The sequence below is a fragment of the Dinoponera quadriceps genome, unplaced genomic scaffold, assembly GCF_001313825.1.
Source record: "Dinoponera quadriceps isolate SergipeBrazil2010 unplaced genomic scaffold, ASM131382v1 scaffold386, whole genome shotgun sequence".
In the NCBI taxonomy this organism is placed as follows: domain Eukaryota; kingdom Metazoa; phylum Arthropoda; class Insecta; order Hymenoptera; family Formicidae; genus Dinoponera; species Dinoponera quadriceps.
In genome coordinates this window covers 748,950-772,365 of record NW_014554505.1, presented here as the reverse complement: position 1 = coordinate 772,365, position 23,416 = coordinate 748,950, and the positions used below count along the sequence as shown (strand labels likewise).

The 23,416-nt window shown below is 45.5% G+C and overlaps 1 protein-coding gene across 2 annotated transcripts in view; it reads left to right on the top strand.

Moving 5' to 3' along the window:
- Positions 1-23,416, top strand: part of LOC106751625 (integrin alpha-PS2) — a 69,614-nt gene that overhangs the window by 3,494 nt on the left and 42,704 nt on the right. For both annotated transcript variants that reach the window (XM_014632588.1, XM_014632587.1), the window contains exons 2-3: positions 16,592-16,713; positions 23,123-23,241. In XM_014632588.1, coding sequence (XP_014488074.1) covers positions 16,592-16,713; positions 23,123-23,241 — 241 coding nt within the window. The remainder of the gene's footprint in view (positions 1-16,591; positions 16,714-23,122; positions 23,242-23,416) is intronic.

Sequence of the window (23,416 nt, the reverse complement as noted above, 5' to 3'; positions counted from 1 at the left end):
AAGACGAGTTTTAAGCGTATAACGATTTTAATGATATACGGACAAAGATTAAGCGCGAACTGGAAGAATCTTGTTTCGTAGAAGACCGAATCGAAATCCGACCTCCCGTTGCGGTCTCATGCATATGATTGGGAGCAGCGAGCTCTCTCGCATCCGATGCTACCTAATCTACGAACGCTCTAAGGTCCGCACAATGTGCCATTACCACCAGTGGCGTAATCTCTCCCCATATATCCTCGACCGTAAATATTCATGCGCGCCCGGTCTCATTTATCATTCCTAAAAAATGTAATGCGATTACAATCGCATGCAATCCCTGCAGCGCGAGCGGAACTCGCCGTGTGAATCTCGCGGGAAATTGGATTTCAAGCCAGTCCTCGGCCTCAATTTTTATGTAAAAGTCAACCAATCCCACTCGTTGTGATCTCACTCGCGGTCGATTCAAATCTCACCTCGTTATTTTCGACTGATATTATTTTTTTCTCGCTTCACGGAAACGAGAGGTATCAGAAACGTTGATTCATAGACTCCGTAATTCAATGCGTCTTTAAATGTTTGGTTCACAAATTTCTCATATCAGGTATTAGTAATTGGAACTCATTGTCCTCGACTGTACAAAAAACCTCCTTATCATTTAAGCCAATCATATTTTAGTATTAGTCCGGTTTGTAAAGCTCAGAGGCTCCCTCGTCATTTGCATCCCTTTATCAATCATCATACTTTAATTAACGTGTCACTTATTGCACACTTCCCTCAGACTGTATTCTCGCGTGACGACCGTCTGTACTTTATTCTCGTAATTATACTCGACTCTTGTTCCGAGAGATTTATCCCGGATCGGAATAAAGCAGATTCCGTTCTACTCTAAACATTTGGAACATGATGCATCCTGGGAACGGTGCGCCACGAAGAAGCCCAAAGTAAGGTGCAGAGAAATGTCAGCGCACAGCAGACACGTATCGTGTGATTCATCGTGCGACTGCATTCATGCCCGTGTCTTTAAGAGGTGAACTCAGTCACGACCGCCTGTGCACATACAGAAAAGTGTGAGGAAATAGCGGCGACCGAATCATGACGCGTCCCCTGAGTGTTTCGATGACTCGTTCTTTCTTTTCCTGAATTCGTCGATCGCACACGTCGAAAGTTGCGACCGTGCCGTGTACTAAATATAGAAATTATTTCACGACGCGAAGTCTCGGCAAACAAACGCCGATAAACCTCGTAACCATGAGCGTTCAAGGCGAAATGTCGGGAATGACGATATTGAATGCAGTTTCTCCGATCTGTTATTACGAGTCAAATTAACACTTCGGACACGAGATCACTCACGTAATTAGAGTGACGTTACGTGATTTACGGTCGATCGATTGAATCTAATTATGTCGCCGCATTCCGGATACGCATATAATATCTTTATCTCCTACATTGTATAATAAATCGTATATAATAAGCGTTTTGCAAAACAAGGTATTCAATGTCACGAGTCCCCGAATATCAGCAAATCTAATGAATCAATCGGTGGAGCAAATTTTGAGGGAGAATAACTCGCGTGCACAGTATTCTTAAATAATTCTTAAAGATTCTTAAATAATATCTATATTAGAAGATGGACGCGTGTCGCTGCTGTTAGAAAATCGACTGGCATTTTACAGGATAGAATTAAAGAGATGAGGAATTTTTGAAAGAGAGATGTTTCTACACTGAGTCTCGATGTGCGATTATCAATTGACCTTTTACCGCCGAAGGCATCGCGAAAGCTATCAGCGACATCGAGACTGTCCATGCGGAATGGTATGCAAATGATTTCACGACGTCCGTTCGACGAAATAAGCGTGTCGTTAATCGCGATACGCACAGTCAAGGCGAGACAACGGAATCAATGATGCTCGGGAGTAGCGGTGATTGAAATTACTAATTGACGCGTATCACAACAACGCGTCAGAGATATCTGGTCGTTCCTTCGCGGAGAGAAATTAGCTCTCCTTTGTGAGCTCTCCGTATCGCGCAAAGTGCTTCTCGTTAATATTCCAGGAAACGTAGTCTCCTTATCAGGCCGCTTCCACGTGATAAGTGCACGACACGGTTAATAGCGATTCGCAACGAACTCTCGTTTCGTAAATCGCTATGCGCAAGGCGATACCGTCCGCGAAGCGAGAGCAGCGTGACGAATAGTAGGAAATTCTTCACGTCTACCTGAGAAAAATCGTCGCGATTATACGCCGGTCTATCCGTGTTGAAACTTTGACCCTCCATTAAACCTATGATTCTATAATGCAATGGAGTTAATATGACAAAATAGATTCAATTTCAATTCTAATAATATAATTATATCGCTACACTTTGACTCTGATGATATCTTAAATTTTCTTCGTTTTGACATCAAAATAAGTTGTTAAAAGTAGCATTAAAATTCAACCCGGGGAATTAAAGATTCAAAAGAGAAGTTTAGGAAGAAAAAGTGTCAGTATTGTAAAAGTAGATTTTTATTAGTCTACAGGCCGTCCAAGTAGGCGCAAACTATCTTTAAGGACGTGAAAGTGGCATCGAGATTTCGACTCGGGATATTACGCCATTTTCCACATTGTTACGAGAGATTCTAAGAATTGTTTGTTTTTGCTTTTGCTTTTCAAAGACTATTCCCAGTCCCTCGTGCGCACCACAGGCCGACTCATTCAACGAACGTTGTCCGCGCATAGCGTTCGTACGCACAAAAACGGTGCTTACGGCGCGTGTCGACAGCGGAGGAAATGAGGATTCAATTTCCTCGCCGCTTCCGGCTGGCGAAACGAAAGTCGAGACCGATCGGACGTCGCTCGTTGCTCCGTGTTTTCTTCCTTCATCTTGCTTTTTTTCCTTTTCTCTCTCCCCCTTCCTTCGCATTCCTCCTTAGGATTAATTTATTCGCCGTTGTATCCGATCGCGAGGTACGCGCCGTATACAGCGTAATGCCGCGAAAGTTTGCCGTTTGTGGCACAGTAAAGCCATGATATACGATGATTATGCGAGTCCCGCTTGTGACTCCCTTGTAAGCGAAGATTTAAAGCGGCGGCTCAAAGCGATCGCGAATGTCACAACCTTGCCGGATGAATTATGGGATGTGCGAAATATCGTCGCGGCTATAAAAATGCGGAATGATAACGCGCGCAAAGAAAGCGAGTGATAGTCAATTGTCAGGCGTTACCGGGCGTTATCAATTTTTCGCGTTGTCGCAATATCCGATTAATCCGAATCCTGCTCACGGCTATAAACGCCTGAACATATCGACGGTAACGTCAGTTGCGTCTGACGATTCGCAAAATGAGAAGTTCGAGAGCCGTGTCGCTCGCAGTTCCTATCGTGAAAAGAAGAATCGAGCGAAATGCGTGAGATACACGCAGGGACGCTCCTGACTCCCGTCGTCACTCATCGTCTTCCCTTATTCACCTTTTATGGTTCACCTTGTTTTCACCCGACGCCCACCGGCGCATGCTTATCTACCTACCTACCTACCTACCACACCTCGGAACCGATTATCAATTCGCAGTAAACGTTGAGCATTGATATGCATACAGTGTGACGATGGTAATCATTCCTCGAACGATATTGCTGAGCGTAATAACCGTCACGTACAGCGAAGGTTAAAGATTCAAGTGAAAGGTTCGTAAAGGTTCGTAAACTGTCCACGACATTAATTTACATCAATTAATTCACCGGACGTCTTAATTGCATCGTAAAAACGTCATTTTTCTCGAGGAACATTTCGAAATTTCGTTCAACCTCCGTGGCCTCCTTGCGAGGGAGATATTTTTGATTATTGTTCCTCACGAAATATGGTACGGCTTCAAGGGCGATCGTGAAGCGCCCTTTCTGTACGCCCTCATCGCCTTCGCAAATTGGCGGGGCAGAAACAACGTGCGAATCGCGATGAAAAAAGAAAGGAAGGAAAGTGATAGAGAAAGAGAGAAGCGGAAGATAATGAGGATCGCGTGAGGCGCGTGCCCGAAGCTCGGGCAATGTCATTATGCAGACGAGAGAGTCGGCAGCCTCGGGGCCTGTTACCTTTACCTGCACGCGTGCAACACGCGTAGAATACGGTTATACCGCGACGGCACGCGAGTATCATCTCACCGTAACGCGCGTCGAATTCGTCTTCGCCCTCGCTCCCCGATTAAATTAGTTTTCCATCCCGTCTGTATTTTTCATTACGTCCGAATCCGCGCGGCGCTGACTGCGATTACCTCGATTTGCCTCTTGTTCCTTTTCTTGTCGAGTCTTTCGTCCTCAGACAAGAAGAAATCGGTTACACGAAACGGATGTTTTTTTTTCCTTATAGTTTTCGTACGTGGATAAAACGACAACGTTAACGTGTAACTGAATTTTCCGCCGCCTGAGAGAAATAAGATCTAGACGGAAAACTCGGTTGTTCCAGAAACGGAAAGGTTCCCCTGGGGGATTTGTAGTTATTTGTTCTTAGATAAACTCAACCGAGTTTCTTAAAGCAGCCGAATGTACACAAAAATATTATTCTACCGCGGCAACGGAGATATCGTTTCTCGTTCCCGAGCGTTCCCCATGCGATTCATATTCAGTTACCTGAATTGGACAATTTTTTTCCGTATGTATTTATAGCGCAGTTTATTTGCTATAATAAATAAAATAATACAAAAGCCGAGACGTTTAGTAGCCTTAACGCTTATATTGACAAGGAATATTGTGATTTTCAATGGTATGCACACGTCTGGATATTAAAAATCGTAGTCGTCACATGCCAAGGCTGTTGCGCCGGCCTTTGCACTTTCGCTTCGAGCTTGAAGATCGCGTGTTCTCACCGTGTTTCATGTAGTTACTCTGCATAACAATGTCGTCAGGAGAATAAGGAAAAGAAAACGAGCAGTTCACAGATCTGACGTCGTCTGCGACGACGAATACGAAGCGGCTGTTCTCGAAAAATGCGACGCGTCCACCGAAGGTTCCTTTCTTCCCGAAGGAACGGTAGTAACACGCGCGCACACCGTCAGTTCTGCTTGCCATATGGCCACGGTCCGTCAACGTGTCACTTCCTCCAAATTGCATTGTTCCTCGTGGCTGCGTTCGACATATGTTACCTCCGTCAAAACTCACGAAAAAACAACTTGGCGCGGTTTCCACCGCCGGCCCGTGGAGAAACATTTCGCGTGTTTCACGGAGATCCAGCGTGAGCGCTTTGACTTCGAGTCGGTTTTCCGTTCCTCGCGAACTAACCGCGCGATTTACGCTCACGTTTCAAGAAATCTCTCGATATTAACAACGCAGAGAGATCTCGGGGCGTTTTCGATTATTCCGGTAATTAATTAATGAAGTGAGCGCGGTCAGCGTGGCAATTTATTAATAATCGTCGTCGAAGGTATCAATTTCGTGTTGCACGTTCTCGCCGAGGGTATCCCTTGTGAGAGATTAATTTGCATGCGGTCGGTACGTTCCGTCGATTGAGCACCCGACAAACCGGATAAACGACACCGGCGACAATCTCGGTGACGGTGCTGTTACGTAATCGCAATCGCGTTAACAATACCGGCCGCTCCGGTAGAACTGGGTCGACGTTGTATCGCGATCGAACGAGATGAGAAACGACGATTTGCAGCGCGCGAATTAACGAAATTAGATCCGCTTGATCGACGCCCTCGCTCACCCGCGTCCCCCTTTTCCGCGTCTGTTTTTTCAGGCCTGAAAAAATCGACCCACGCGGCGAGCCGATGTATTCCGCGTGAAGCTTTTATTGAGCGCGAGGATGCGCGTCTCGCTGATGTCTCGGGCTGGAATTCGAGTCTCGAACGCGATAACGCCGGAATAAAGTGGCAAATACAGCTGCTCGATAATGAGAAATGCAAGACATGAGTCAGCACTTCGCAACGATTCCCACCCACGTGGCCGGCGATCGTCGTCGCCTTCGACAAAGTCAAAGGGCCATTCCCGACGACCGAATGTTGCTGCTTATCGAATCAATCAATGGTAAACGGCAGAGCAGCCCGCAATTGGGAACTTTCAATCAAACACGAGGTTTCGGCTCGCTCGGAGCGACGACACACGCCAATCGCGACTGAGAAATGTTTATTCCAAGCAGTAAAGGCTCGTGACCGGGTTGTTTCGTGAAGCGAGTTTCTTGGGGATTCATTGAAGCCCGCGCTACAGTTCGGTCGTTTGAAATATCATCCGGTTGCTCGCGCGCATCGAAAAAGATCGACCGTTCGCAAATGTGTATTTCCAATTGAAGCTGCCGCTTTTTATATTCCACGAGTGGCATTCCTCGGATGACGTAAACTATCCTTTATTCGATACCATATCAGACGGAGCCGCGCTCGTGTAACGCAATATACGGGATAAAACACGACGGGTCGTATATATCCGAAGTGACAAATTCGCGTCGCCACCGTCGCAAACGGCGCGCCGAGAGTGAAATTGTCAATCGGACTGTCGTCCGATTACATTACCGCGGAATTGCGCGGTGCCATTACGCGGTCACGCACACACACGCGATCTCGCTTTGAATAGCGGACTACAGGTTTTGCCCACAGTGAAAGCCGAATGGTGTTAGTGAAGAGGTGCTCCTTATAAAGTAGCGGCGACTCGACATCGATACGCCTCCGTTCGCGTTACGTCACCCGCCGATCGCGCGGTATTCTCTCCGGGCGCACCGGCGTCTCTCCGAGGACCCGCTTCTGCGTGGAGGTCGAAAAGAAAAAAAATGAAAAAAAAAGGGAAGAAAACCTTCACGTTAATCGGTTTTCCGCAAAATTCCGTTATTTCGTTAATTCTGACTGCGTTCCGAAATGCGCTGGCAATGCTGAAAACTCGAACACTTTTTCTATAAACAATAAAAATTAAATGACCGACTCTGCTGATAACAAATCAAAGGAAGACAGGGAAGAGCCAATCAGAGCCTCTGCGCATGAATATACGGTGTAATAAGATAAAATAAATTAACATTTAATTCATCTCTAACTTGCACGAAGAAAATGCATATATTTGTCGAGACGTTTCGATCTCTAGTTGGGGGCCGCCTTCTTCCTTTGTAAATATAAACTCTTTTCATCTTTTAACGCAGTCGTTAATCAGATATTCTTACTTTTCGGAGATATTCAAAGGGGCAATAGTTATCGCCTCACTTTGTATTTCGGAACACACCTTCGATAAAGATCGCCGGCGGTATCTAATAACTCGACGGTAGTGGCTCCCGGTCGATTAACGAAGCGGAGAGTCACGGCGAGCTGGAGGAGAAGCCGAAGTGATTATCGCGTAAAGCGCGCGGCCGCCGACGTTTAATTAACATGTGCACCGCGTGCACCCGCGAATACCCGCGACGAAGGGATGCGCATCGTGCGCGCGCGCGAAGCGAAATTTCGTGCCGGCGATCCGGCGAGCCGCTCGCTCATTTTTTTCTTTATTATTCTCGGCAATAACACTCGGTGCGCCCTTGTGCACCGTATCGCACCGAGAGAGAGAGGCGTATTTCACTTGGTTTAAATTTCCTAGCACGCGCCGGCTCATTAACATATACGCGTTCCTGGAGAGGCTGAACCGCGGGTTCGCTGAACCCCGCGCACCTCAATCGGCGGGATTTCACTCGAAAAATTTGTCAGGCATCCGGAGCTGCGCGATTACACGCCTCGTGCGCCACCGGGAATGCCAAAAAATGATAAAACTGAGATGATTTCATTTCGTGTAACTTTAATCCTTGTAATTATTTTAATTAACGTCTCGACGAGTATCTTCCGGAACCTCTCTCTCTCTCTCTCTCTGCGCGTTCCTCGCATCACTGGTAGGATAGCTTTATAGATATTCTCTTCGAGACTAGTCGCGATTACAATATTAAATTTAGTTTTTATTATCCTTACCGCACGCGCGCGCGCGCGTCGAGGCACGAAATTATCATTCTGCCCGAGGCGGCAACTCACCTCGTTACAGCCCTGTAGACATTTCCGTTTCCCATACGGCTCGACTTGTTTGGAATTTACTGATTCAATCGGTTATGAGAGACGATACATTATGCACCTGACATCGACGACGTTCTCACTCCTTCCCACGGCCGAATTTTTCCTCGTAGGATTCGCCCACGGTTTTCGAGGACGACTCAATTGTCGGGCGGTCTGAGGAATTTTACGAACAAACGAGCGCTGTAGCGAAGTATCGTTTACGTTTGAAAAATTAACTAATCGGTAGGGATTAAAATCGGCGAACGATTTCGTACAATCGTGACGACGCGCGAGTAATCGGCGTTGTTTTTTTTTTTTCGTGGAAAAAGACGAGCCGTGTCCATATCATTTTCCAATGACGTGTGACAGACACACTTCCCTTTTCGGGCAGCGAGGAACTAAAGTGTTACGTGATTTCCGGCTTGAAACCCGAGGCTGCATCACAATCGTCATTCTTTATGCCCGTACACGAGTCTCTCTCTGGCTGTAATAGTTGTAACGGAAGTTCTCCAGTCAAACGCACGTTCGGCGCGACATCATGTTATATCGAATAATCGTACGAGGCTACGTGATTTTATTCCCCTACTGAAATTGACACTGTTGGGACGACGTTACGAATGGTTTTATAAATAGTGCTTTCAATATAATCTGGTCACCCGGAATGGAATTTTAATGAAGTCACATTGAAAAATGAGTTTGGTTGGATCTATCTGACAGTAGACAACCAAACACGTTTCGGTTGAAGGAAACAGAATTTCTGATTCTAACGAATTTGATTCTTATATCCAGAAATTCCGTCTTCTTCAATCTAAACATGTTCGACTGTCCATTCTAAGAGAGTTTATTTTGAATAAATATATAAATTTGTAACAAAGCACCATATTTTTTTCTAAACAAAACCAATTTTTTAATTTATTTCAGTGGCCACATTACTACCTCTGTTTCTCTTCGACCAATTATGCAGCGTCGCCACATTTTCATAAATAACATCCTAAATCATAAATATTTCATAACTCCGAGTCTAGAGTCAATTGAACAACAATTTGACGAATGCAATCGTTAACCCTTTGCACTCGAGGGCTCCGGAGCGGAGCCATTTAAAATTTGTCTTCAAACTCGAGGGCTCCGCTACGGAGCCCTCGAGTGCAAAGGGTTAAGTTTTCAATGTAAAATATTAATCATTATATAATATTATATACGTGTTATTATACACGTGTTTAGTTATAAAGTAGAAAATTAAAATGGAGCACTATAATACTATCATCTCCTCTAATTATTTGAAACACTTGTCGTCCTACGTCTGCATTAGTACGTGACGACTTCGCGCGAATACGTCAAGCCCTTGCTGAGAAGTCTCTCGTCAATTCATATATTAGCCGCACGTAGAGAAAACATTTTTGCGTAAAAGGGAAACTCACGCGGCGAAGAGAACCGAGAGGAGCCCCAACGGAGGGGCGACGGCGTTTTCGAAAAAAGAATCAGCGGCGTGTCTCTCTCACGGACAATAACGCCGCTCCGTTCGCGGCATGACAAGTCGATCGCGGGCCTCTCCTACCGGTACTTTCAGCGCGATTCCGCTCACGATGTCCTCGTGGAAGGCGCGCGCGTTGTTACGTGCCGCGACGCAGGCTTTTATCTTTTCTTTTGATCTTTCCTTCAGAAACCTCTTATTGGCTTCGGATATGTTCTGATGGTTCAATTCCGGTCAAAATATTGTATAATTCCTAGCCCCGCGGCATAATCCTTTGAACCTTTTCCTTTGGAGAAACTAATCCTTTTCCTTAGAACTTGAGATATATCAGATAATTCGGATTTAGACTCGCAAATTTCTGGATTACATCACTATGTAAACGGGTTCATATTTTCGATTATCTGCCGAGACGTAGCTCGCGAGCTAGTTTTATGCTGCGATTCTAAGCAAAATCTTAAGATTCGTAACTTATTCTCGTGAGACTTATGATTGGAACTGTAATTCTGTGCGTGTCGTAAGACGTGCGAAATATAATGCAACACGTGTTGATCAGGTGAATGTGATAATTTAACATTATATTTATAATTTTCCAACATATTGCCCATGTTGAAGTAACACAAGATTTCAGTGGAAACTTTTTTTTTATATAACCGCTTTTAAGCCCGACATATTTTACTGCACGCGTCGCGACGCGTCCTCGCGCGCGGGAGACACCGGACGCGAGAAAGAGAGAAAGGCGGAGATTTTTCAGAGATCGAAGCGCGAGATCGTCTACGTGGCGGACGCGGCATTGAGCAATTCGCCAAGTACGGCGCAGCGCGGATGGAGCCGTCCGATTTTGCCAAATACGGGGTTACGAACGCGCGCGCGTCCATCCGTCCGCGCGATCGCCTCGCAATATAAGTCAATACGGCGCGGCTCGCGATGCTGCGCGGATAAAGGACACCGTTCACCGGCGTCCCGCGGCGAAACTCGAATTACACCTGACGACAAGTCACTTTCTGATTCATGCGCGATGGATGAATACGGCGGTGGCGCGCGTACTCGCGAGCGAGCGGGCACTCAAAAGAGCCGCTCCGCGCGCGGCCTATGCAGATTTCGAGGTTCGCCAGGAAGCTTATGCAAAGTAGCCGGTGTAACGTTGCACGTGCTGCATCTCGTAAAGCATTACGAGCTGCGCGAATACGGAGGCTATATCGAATTGCGTCGCGGCTTTTCGAGCGCGCTTCGCTTGTACACGCTTGAATAGAGGTGCTCTCTCAGCCTCGCGCCCGAGACCTCGGATGTTATCTCTCCCGCACTTTTGCTGAAAAGAGTTCTCTCCGGTTGGCGACAACAGCGTTCCTCGCTTTTCGCGCTTCATCTGATAGCGTCTCTCTCTCTCTCTCTCTCTCTTCGCTGAAAAATTGCGGATTTTATCGGCGTAGGAGTTCAGATGTCGGCCATTTCGCTTCGCGTGCAGACAGCTCCCGATACACGGGCGACGACTATTATTTTGAGTATCTTCGAAAGATGAGAGAGTAGAGGAAACATTTATCCAACAGAAAATTTGATGCCAATAGCCATTGCTCCGAAGATCTTCCGCAAATGTAAACTTTCTTCATCTGCATCTGGTGGTTAATAAAATATTTCGGTTTCACCCCGTATTTCGTTATTTCGTACAGACAGCTATATAAGTACACCGAAAGAAAAAAGTGCATATGTTTATATGGGTTTAATATCTAATTTACACAATAACATTTCGTTTAAACGATACTCTTACGAAAATCTTCATACGGAAAAAACTTTGTGAATTTTTTATTTCTTACGAGTCCAAATACTGAAAGGAAACAGTGCTACATTTAAATAAATATTTGTTAATGAATATTGGAGTGATTATTTTACTCGGATTAAGTAAATATTTCTTTAATCCAAATAAAATAATTACTCGGATACTCCTTAGCAAATATTTACTGGAATGTGTAGCACTTTCTTTTCTTCCAATGTACAATATTATGGTCCAGAGAAAAAAACCGCTGGATAAGATATCACAACACCGAAACAACATTAGGAGCCAATAGGCTGTACCCGACTTTCTCTCCGACGATCGGGTTGCGCCTGTGTTGGTGTACAACCTGACTCGGACGACAGACCATCTCGAACGCCCACATGTCATACCTATTCGCACGATTGGCTCACCTGAAACCTACATCGGATTCCCGAATCGCGGTCGCGAGAATCCCTCACGATGCCGACGCGCGTGTCCCATGGGACCGGTTCGCCCTTGCATTCTCCCGTGTTCTCGTGCACCCGTCGCGTATCGGTGACTGTAGTCTCTCTCGAATACAAAAAATCAGGGAGAAAGAGAGAGAGAGAGAGAGCAACAGAGTGGGCGAGCTTAAGATCTCGTCAGGTTCGACCCACGTTCGCTGTCGAAGTAGCGCGGAGACACTGGTCTGTCGCGCGTCATCGTCATAAATGCGCACTTGTTTCCGCATAGAAAATTTCTTGCGATCTAATTAGGATCTAATTCGATTTCCCAAAGTAATTATGGATTCTGGTCAGAAGTGTAATGTTTACAACATGCGATTCTGAATAGAAAACACAAGCAAATTCTGGTCACCCCAACGTTTTCCCAAAGATTTTCACCGGTTCTCGTTTAAACGTTACGTTATAAAGACATAAGGTGAAAAATAATACGCATGGCTGCAATGATAATGACAAAGAAAGTAACAATTGTAACATTACGTCGCAATTGAAATCGGGACGGTGAAAAAGTCGTTTTTGTCGAGGGAAAATTATCGATGCAATTTGGCGACCGTTGAGTCCGGAGAGCGATAATCGCGATCAGCTGTTCGGCTGAAGGACGAGTTGACGGAAATTAGGGCTCGTTTCTTAACGGGGGACTCAAGCATCCGTACATACGTACGCTCGTGCGTGTCCAATTCCCTTAAAAGAAACGGGCCGCACGCCAGTCACGGTGTTTCTCATCGGTATCCTCGCCCGTCGCAATTATTGCCGCGCTTCTTGTAGCCGCGCGCTGCGCTAGGCAGACGAGCCCTACGCGGTCCGTTTCTATCCGCTATTATTATATATTTGCTGCCTGTAATTATTACATCAGCTCGCGCTCATTACTTCGCGCAAGCTCATTCAATTTAACGTTGTACCATCTCGGATCTCGATCTCGAGAGAGAAGAAGAACCCGTCCCGATTATTTCATTATTAATTACGATGACGTGTGCGTTGCGATAATTACGGTATAATAACGGCGGGATGCGCGAGACACTTCATCTTTATTTGATTACTCGCGCGAATCGATGTGTGTATTGACGCTAATAACTCCTACCAGTTTACTCCTACTAGTTTATCGTTCGTTTGTCGTTATCGATGTTACGGTATGCGATGTCGAGACGTCGGTGCTGCGCGATGTTGTCGGCCGTACCGCGCTTATGAATCGCTTGCATAAGCGGTGCGATCGGCTCGCTCCTTTCCACGTGTGCGCTTTCGTGCGTGTGGCGCTTACCTACGCTCTGCAACAGTCGAGAAGCCAATGTGTGTCAAGGTTGCTCTATAGATAATGGCATTTTCACGTGTTTCGACGTGGAAATCCACGACACGTGCGACCTGCCTTCTGCCGAGATCTCCGCTAACGGTGAATGAGTGATCAAGCAGTTGCGTACTATGCGATACTCGAGTAACATAAATTACGGTATAGGCTCAAATGTCACTGAATTGAGACTAACACGTCGAATGCCGTGATAGTCGCCGGAAATCGACACTGTAATATTGCCGCGTCTCATCAAGTTGTGTTGTATAATTAATTGCGTCTGAAAAATCAAGTATTTAGTCGATAAGGAGTCAATAAGAGGTAAAAGATACACATAGTTATGTCTCATAAGTTATATCTCAACTTGCTATATCTTTAGTAATTTAAATCATCAGTTAAGTTTTTGTATTAGTCGAAAAGTTCCGTTCGATTTTCTGCTTTCTCCCTTCGATGGTAAACTCACCTTCCACGATAGAAGCATACTGCTATCAGAACGTTGACAAAAGATGATAAACAACGATATTTGATATAATGTACAAATGTTAAAACATATTTTATACTTCAGTGTCGATTAATGTATTAATTTTTGATACAATATTTGTGTTACTTTCCACCTTGTGTTAAATTAACACGAAAATTTGAGTGGATCGTACGGGACATGTGAAATGTGTGTTAAATTTAACACAAAATTTTTTACTGCGTAGTTGAAAGCCTGATATCATTAGTCACGATATAGAACGGTGTAAACATCGATTATTGAATTCCACAGCACGCTGATTAGAACGACTGGTCGCGGAACAATAGCTTATGTAAGTTATCGTTCATTGACGGTCGCGCGTTAATAGGCTGAGAATGAACGGCATTACGAAAACAGGTCAGTAGATCGGGGTGAAATCCTATATTCAGATTTTCCATGTTCGGCTGTCGCTCGAACGATCGGATTAGCGTGTCGCCCGGTGATGTAAAAGTGATTTAAAATATAATATCGCATTCCGTGCGATAACACGGCGCGTGTTTTAAGTTTGATCACACTTATCGGTGGCATTAAATTACCGACGCGTCCACTTCTAACGTAACGTTGCGGCATCTCGCAACCGAAACCGACGCGATACACCGACGTGACCTCGTACTATCGATGCGCGTAAATGTGTCGACGGGACAATTTCCGTCGAGCAGATGGAAAGAGCTTTTATCCCTTTCTTCTCGAGCTGATATTACGGAATCTTAGATACAATATCGAGCGATGAAAGTTGCGACGTCGCTCGTCAATCACGAAAGTAACTTCGCGATTGACCCACCGAGCTTTTTCGCTAATAGCATCCGGAACATTCGCTTCTACGGAGAGATACAAATTAACTAAAAAATAAGAAAAAAATCCTCTTTGTAAAAGACCTTTACCTCCTCGGTAAACTTTCCGTAGCATTTTTGTTCCGTGTCATTCCTTTCTATGACAAATATTTTTCATCCGAACAGTTTTATACAAAAGTTAGGATAACTATTCTCATCCTTTCGCTTTCGAGCTGCGTTCTCATTCGCTCTTCTCTCGCTCGCGCTTTAATGCCTGATTTTATAGACTGAGTCTAGTCTGGGTCTTCGTCGAATTCAGATTCTCGAGGATTTATTTTCAATAATCTCACCTCAGAAAAATCCTCACAGCCAAGCTTGCTTTCTTCCTCCGTTTTCTTCCTTGAACTAAACGATAACGAACGATACCTGTTTTCTAAGGCGCCGTCAAGCACAAGTGTGTTTTCCAAACATCGCTCACACGTTGGACACGTGAAATTCCACGGAGCCGGGGATCAGATTTCGGACGGAGAAGTACACCCACGGACCGGAGGAGAAATTAGGCCGTGGAATATCAAGCGTGGAAAAAGCGTCTTCTGAGCGCGAGCGGTTATTCTCCGACGTAAACGAAATTAATTGCCTCACCGATAGGTCAGGGCAATACCGATACTCTCGGGCTTTGTGGCCGACACGCCCTTCGCATATAATTACACGATCGATTGTCTTGCCATCCCATTTTCATATTGTTCGAGCGTGCTGGTAATGCCCGCGGTCACATTGCGCCTTTTATTTCCATCTCTCGACCGCGTGATCGAGAATCGACTCTCTTTCTCCCTCCCTCTTTCTTCCTCACGCGCGCACGCGCGGGATAAATTATTCGTGGATAATAAATTACGCCTCGAATACCCGCTCCCAATTATTCTAATATCGGAGCACACCGAATTCATGGGAGAGGCATTCGCGTAAAAAAAACAGGCGGATCCTTCCGTTTAATAACGGTAATGGCCAATTTGGCACGCGATCGTTGGGATAATTGAGGGTGTCGAACCTTCGTTATTTCACCGCTTTCATCTTTCTCTCTCTCTTTTTTTTTTTTTATAACGCGCAGCGCACCGTCATTGGTATTAATTATGCGTAATAAAAATTGCGTTTTTAAAGCCAGTACACGAGTAAGATCGCGAGGAAGCGTATCTCGCGGTAACGCGCTCTTCGAACGATCGCGAAGCTTATGCTCTCCGCCGGAAACGAGTCACGAGTTAATATCTGCCGCTCCATAACCCCCGCTCACGATTAATGCTTCTTTAATGTGTCTCTCGGTGATATTTTATCGCCACCCGCTCGGGCGTAGGTCGTAAAAGCGTTTCGAAGTCGAAACGACGCGGTCACGCCGATCGATCGGCACCGATGCGTCACCGCCGTTACCTGTGATTTTGACCGCGAGGATTGCTCACCGATTACACACGATCCGTCCAGTCATCCAGCCGGATCACAGTCGGATCTTATTGCCGGAACTTGCGCCGGTAGATCGAAATAGCCCGCGACCGTTGACCTCAATCTCGGAAATACGCGATGCTCACGCTTATCGGCGCCGTGTCGAGAGATATAAACGATAATCTCGGCGGCCGGCTCTCGACGAAACCAATCAGAGACAATTCGCAATCGCGATCGAAGAAAAATCGCGGTCGGACATTTATCCAGCGTGTCTGCTAACAGCACAATGCTTTCATTAGTGCACGCGCTAAGCTTCAATGAAGCCTTAACATCGTAACATTGCACACCTATCGGCGAAATAGCCTCAATACGCAACGCAAGTGGGTTATCAGGATTTTTCAACTGTACTTATTAGATACGTTTATGAATTTATTCTTGACTTTTATTTATTAATATTTACTGGTATTGTTTTACTTATTGATTTTTCAAAATTTTTCAAAATAACGGAAACGATATGTGTCAAATCAGTCATCCATTATTGTGACAGTTTTATACAGTTCATGTCCAGGAACATACAAGATTATGAAATACTAATAATTTCATTATTCTGCATGTGCGTAATTTCTGCCGATTGACGCACGATTTTCAATTTACGTCTTGTATCTGTGCGTATAGATACGTGAGACTGAAAATTACAGGACACCTTGATACGCAGGTACACTAAAGGACGGATTTAGTAACAACTGTAAAGATTTGTTTAAGTAGTCTCAACTAAATTGTTTGGTCGCAGTAACCAAATTTAGTTGAAACTATTATACTTAACCAAATCCTGGTAATTATTACCAAATCCTTTTTTCAGCGTACTAATATTAAAGTTAAGGCTGAATGTTAAAGCATTTCTGCAATTCATTCTACCGTTTATTTCACCGATATTTCGTTATTTCCTTTCAGGGCGGTGGTGGGTGCACCAGCGGCCGAGACTGCGCAAACCGACGTCTACCGCGGAGGCGCAGTTTACAAATGCGACATCGCCGCTGACGACAGATGTAACGTAATTCACTTCGACGATAAAGGTAAGCGGGTTATTATCTCGGTTTCGATTGGAGATGACTCTCCAGGGTCTTCCCAGTCGGCCCGGGCATAAATACTTTCTCCCCCGACTCTCGGGTTCCCCCCGTCTGAGAACAGAGAACTCGATCGCAGTAGGCCGCGCCGCCGAATGTGCCAAACGGACAAGAGCGAGAGAGCGGCTCGCGCGAACGTGGCACACACTTTTATCAGCGACTGACAGCGGGCCGGGTTCCTTTGATTGAAAATAGTACCGAACGAACGTGGGGCACGGTCGCGCGGACAAACATCGTGCCCGAGCGGAAGTGAATCTGGCGAGTTCTCATTCCGACTGCCACTGATCTCGAACCGATTTAGATCCGCGCGGCAGCTCCGCCGTCGGCGCTGAGACGCGCCCGCACGAGGTAACGCGGCGGCGCCGCGGGATGCCGCACGCTCGATCGCATGTGACATAATTGACGATTCATCGGCCGACTAATTGAGCATCCGATCTCGAGTCACTGCGACCCCGCTGCCCTTTGTAACGAATTCGATCGTCCGCACTGTACCAGATTGGCGTATGCTGAGCGCTGCTACGTATGAAGCACTTATTTAAATAAACAAGCATATGAGCATTTTGTACGATTAAGCGCTTGATAACGATGTCGTAGCGTCGTTTAACAGAACATTAATTATTTCTTATCAGAAGTAGAAATATAATTGATTGTATATATATTTCCTTCGTGTAAGTAGACATTTATTTGTATGGATTAAAACAATTGCGACAAGTATTAAATTCACAGTACTGAGAATATAAGAATTTATTTAAAAAAATATATATTTACTGGATAGAAAATCTAAATTTAAAAAACACTAGATTTCTTCAATGGAAAAGAAGTACTACATAATTCTGATAAATATTCTTTTAACTATTACATAATTCTGATAAATATTCTTTTAACTCTACGTTAGTCGTAATATTTTTCACCCATGAATAGTCGCAATGTATCTTACAGATATACCAATTTTCTCATTATTTTCCTCTGCCTTTTGAAAAGATTTTTCTTTCATTAGCATTTGGCTAATAGGCCCGACACCAAAGTGCATAAAAAAAACAATGAAGAACAAAGAAAACAAAGAAGAATTGACAAAGACAAGTTCGACCTTGAGACCGTATAACAACGGCGATACGTTGTAGCCTGGACGTATCTATAGAATACGTTTGCGACTAACGAAGAGTTAAACTTAGAACCATTTTACACTTACGTTCTGTAATTCATTTATGAATTAAGTCACTTATTCACGTATTATTGCGTTTAAGTGAATATTTATTACAAGCTATTAAAATATACTTAAACTATATAAAAATATAACTTGAGTTTAAGAGGCTGAAAAACAGGTAATTACCTGATTTTAGCTTTTTTTTTTCTTTGTAGCGGCCTTTATTGTACTAATCCAGTGTAATGCTGGTGATCGAATTCGCTAATTAGTCGCGCCTCCTCGCAACTTGCTGACATTCTTCGAAGAAAAATCCGGCTCGCTCTTTCCCTCTCTCTCTCTCTCCTCCTGCGTTCACTCCCTCCCTCGTCGGTCTGGAACGATCCCCGTGATTCACGATGCAGAATCGCGCGGGACCGGTTTCGGTATTCGCTCGGGGGGATTCGCGGAGACAATCGAAGGGTACGGCGGCACGGTAGTGCTCGATGCTAATTGCGAAGAGCGCCGTCTATATCGCTGTTAACCGCACGGCCGATTAGATAATTGGCTCATTGAATTATCTCATCGCGATGGAAGTCGGGACTACCTTTGAAATCTAATAAGCGGAGTCGCTGAAACAGACGCCGCCGGTGGATTCTCTTTCTACCTGTCGCACGCCCCCACCCCCTCCCCCGAAGAGAGAGAATCGACGACGGTCGAATTCGTATCGTTTCGATATTTCTCGCCGGACGACGATGATACTTTTTGACCACCCTGCGTTTATCGGGGGCGTCGAAAGATGCTAATAAGATATTTCCGCCTCGGGTTCTCTCCAGCCCGTCGAGCATTTGACCCACATTCTACCTTCCCTCCGCCGTCGCAGCTCCGCCAGCGTAGCTTCATAATCTCGAGAAGCGCGAAGTAACTGGCCAACTGGTTATAGAACGCGCTATTCTTAGTCAGTGCCAATACACCTATCCTGTCGTTGACCCTACCAATTTCGAAGCTTTGGGCGCAATTGCCGCGCGGCACTTATCGGGTGCGATTTATCGGGCCTGACTCACACGCGAAGCACACGTCAAAATCGCGACATTCTTTCTCGAGCACCTGGACAAGGCATTTTCTCAATGCCCGCGTGATCTGCACAAATTCGACACCTTAAGCGGGAAAATTATTCAGATGACCAGAAGCTCGCTCGAGATCTCCCCAAGTTCCTCGTTGAAACAGGCGGTAGTTTCCTGGGAATCACACAAGTGTGTCGATTAATTAGCTTCCACCGCAACGTAGGGCTGTTTAAACGCCGTCGGGGAAATATCCCTAACGAATCCGATTAGCGGTGTAAATTCGCGCGCTCTATCCGCGAGAGAGAACTCGCGCCGGTGTATATGTGTGTACGTGCCGGTATTCGGTTCATAAATCCGCGGGGAAACGTTGCGTAAAGTCCCGCGGAGAAATAACGCGCGCGAACCAATTAAAGTGGCCGCGTTTAAAGTACATGGCCGTATCATAAAGTTCCCGGTAAGCGGCGGTTAAAAATATTACCCGCATCGCGCGATCGTGCGAGTGCTCGTAAACACACACACGCGCGCACGCGAATCGGGCGCGCTAATGCAAATTAGCGGGATAAACTCGTGGTGTGAATTAGACGCGGTTACACACCTCGTAATCTCGACAATCGGCGGCGATTCGCCGTTCCGCTTCACGCTCGCACAATATAATACACTATATTGCGCGTTGCCGGCATTCCGCTAGCCCAAGAAAGACGAAGAAAAAAAGAGAGAGAGAGAGAGAGAGAGAGAGAGAGAGAGAGATGGGAAGAATGATCGCGCACGATTGACGAGAAATCACGGCCGAGCCGCGATCGCTGATTTGATGTTGTATTATCTAGTAAATGGAGCGCGAGCGTGATCAGTCGGCAACGCGAAATCGGTGCAAGGAGAAGCGGTCGAGACGCGTTTCTTTCTTTTCGGTGCATACGCGGTTTATTCGATCGAAGAAGAGGAAGAGAGAGAGAGAGAGAGAGAGAGAGAGAAGAGGGGAGAAAGAGAATAGAATAACGCGGGTAGATAAACCGCGGCTAGAGAGCGCAATTACCAGTACAGTTTGTAACTATATATCACGGGAAAGGATACGGTATTGGCAACGTATGCGTTCCATTATAAAATGTGGTTTCCTTTTCTACCTCGCCTCGTCGATTTACGTACATACGCAACGATCTTATCCGCTTCTTATAAGAAACGGTATCAGCGCCTCTCTCTCTCTCTCCCTCCCTCCCTCCTCGTTCTTCGCTCTCTCACCCGTGTTTTCGCCCCTTCCTTCGTTTTTCCGGACTCGTCGTCGTCGTCGTCATCGCGTTCTTTCGCACGGCAGAAGAAACGTTTTCGTCCGGCTGCGCACACAAGAAGATCTCGAGTTGTACATCCAATTAGTCGACTCTCCGGTGCCATAGCCGGCGCTACACGGCCGCGCGAGCAAACACTTGGCTTTGATCGATAATTAGACCGATCCTATGCTCTATCGTGCCTCGATCTTGTCCAATTAGGATCGTACCCGGTAGTCGACGGCTGCACTCTGTTACATTCGCGATTTCCTCGAGAGCACGCGTGACGATGGAATCATCCGGCAACCGGGTCCGCCCGTCTTTTGCACGCGTGCAAGGCACGAGTCACGCGAGATTTCTCGTTATCCACTCTTCCTCGGAAGGGCCTCGGCAGAATGGAGAACATTATCGGTTTAAGATAATGTTTTATGCCTTAAGTCTTTGTCTTTTAGTAATGCACAATGACTGCCTTGTGCCTTCAGTCTTTAACTAAAGAGCCATTCTGTTTGTGAATGATGATAGACTGTTGTATAAGAGGGAAAAATTAAACAAATGATAATTTCGATAAATATTTAGGGCATGAAACATTGTCTTAAAATTATAAGTCAACTATTTTGCTGAGATCCTAAGGCTGACGTAAATGATGCTACTTAGACGCTCTTAAGGATAGTTCGCGTCTACTTAGACGGCCTGTAGACTGATAAAAACCTTCCTTGACGATACCGACATTTTTTAATTTCTCTTTTGAACCTGTAATTCTACAGATTGAATTTTAATATTATCTTTAACAAGCTATTTTGATACTAAAACGGCGAAAATTTAAGATATTATCAGGGTCAAAGTATAAGACGTATGATTATACTATTAGAATTGAAATTGAACTTATTTTGCTATTTTAACTCCTACTATGTTATAGAATTAAAAATTTTACATAGGGCCAAGATTTCAACCCAGGAAGGCTGTTCTACAACGCGTGTCCCAGCCACCCGAATACGTAAATAACGATATTCAATATCGGGATCGGGAAAAGAGAAAGATTACGTAAAATCACGCCGGTCCACCGCGAGAGAACACCACTTTACGAGTTCGTATTTCTTTTCGCGCGCACTGTCACGGTTTAAAATAGTGGTGGGTTCAGCCAGCGTCCGGATTTACAGTGTCGCTGAAACCTCGCGCACGGACTCGCCTGCGAAAATAGCAGCCGCGCGCCGTCCGCTTTCGCGCGCGCGATGGAGCCTCGACGAGAACAATATTATTATTACTTCGACGAACGACTCGCAACAATCGCCGATTCGTAGGGAACGCCTAACTTTAGCCACGGTTTACCCGACGAAGCCGTCCGAGTTTCCTTTGCGTTGTTCATACGCTTCCCGAGCGAGCAGAACTCCGGATCGATTGGAAAAGGAATTGGCGAATAGAAAAGCCTTACAGCGATTATTAGTGCGCAAATTTTCTCGACTGAATTATTCACGTGTATTTAACGCAGGCCAGACGTTTCAAGACGTGCATATTTATAGATTCTGTCGAAGTGTTCAATCAAATGAGCGCTAATTTGATTTCTATTTTTATTTTCGGTCACTGACTCTCTTCAGTGACTCACTACAGTATAACTTTACACTATTTCACAAAATCCCGATTGCGTTATTATCTTCGTGCAACTGAAGAAACCCTTAAAGTTAGTGATACGATATCGGAAGGGATCCCGATTAAAATGCAGAAGAGAGGATCGATTCCTCGTCGCTGAAAGTCGACGGGCTGCCGCGACGTCTCTCTCGCTTTCGATCCTTATTCGCGGCGTATCTCGCTGCTCCACCTGCGGCACGTCCCAGTGCCAAACGCGATCTCCTCGATCGCGTATCGTCGATTCTACCTGCGTACGAGGAAGCGACTCGGAGATCTCGCGCAGGTCCCCGAGGTCACTCACTCTTCGGGTACTCGGAGACGTCTCGAGGAACTCCTCTCGCCGCGTATACCCTGCCCGTCGGAGAGTGCCACGGCGCACTGCCCGAAGATACCGAGAACCGTGCGGGCTGCAAGAAGCCGACGATGCCTAATACAGAAAACCGTAAGGCCGTTCTGCCCTAGCCCTGCCTGCTCCGAGGTTCGGTGTTTTTTTGTCGCGTGCTACCGGAAAGCCAATTTCTGAAGCCCGGCGGCATCCCCTCCCCCCCTCTCCCCCGTCGCGTTCGAAATCGTCCAATCATCACCGCCTTAATTGGTTCGCTAATGAGATGCGGAGAGCCATGTCGATCGTGACGATCGTAACCGAACGATTACGCGATACGTATCTCGGTCTATAATTTAATGAAATCCTGAGTCGGTCTTTTTTTACTTTATAATTAAGTTCTGATTGATACACGGACGTGGTTTTATTGAGTGGAGAATATAGACTGTTACGCCGTAGATGATGATAGTAATTGTCGCGAGTGGTTTCGGTGAAAATTAATACCGGAATCCGAGACTGAGACCGGGATCGCCTGCCGTACACTTCCCGGTCGTGATGGTCCGGTAAGGGTTGGCAGGCGAAGGACAACTTCCCTTTAAGGACCAAAGCCGACCGATACGGGCTAACGGGTTCGCTCTGTTCGTAAAACCGATCAAGAAAAGCTCAGGGTGCACTTAAGACTTTTTTACACCGTGACATCTGTCAGCGATTCTTCTCGCGAGATCACCGAACGATAATTGCAAGGTCGATCCTATTAGGTCGATGTATAAAAGAATCGAATCATTCCTTCGGTAGTTTCTCCACTATTTTCCGACACTAGATCAATGAATATTTCGTATTGATATATATTTTTTTTTATCGTAGTTATTTTTTCATATAATTTAATTTATATGTAAATTAAGAATGTAAATTAAAACAATTAATTGTCGAAATGGACGTAATGCTGATCGAGGGGAAAACTTTCTTGTTGCAGGACAAAACTATGTGAAAAATCCACATGTGATTAGCGGTTTGAGTCCTATCGATAACAAGACGTTGCAGTGGTTTGGCGCCACTGTTTCAGCCTCGAGAAGAGATGGAGGTCCGATTATGGTAAGTACAAGTATTGAGACAACTATTGGGCCAACTGGAGCTTTAAGCGACTTGTTATTAATTTCTAACGCGGGAAAACGCACTATAGATCGCACATACGCACTTTACGTTCGTAATTCTTGAAAATACCAACCGCGTCGTGTGGGGGAGGTGTTATGGAAAGCGTTTAACAAAA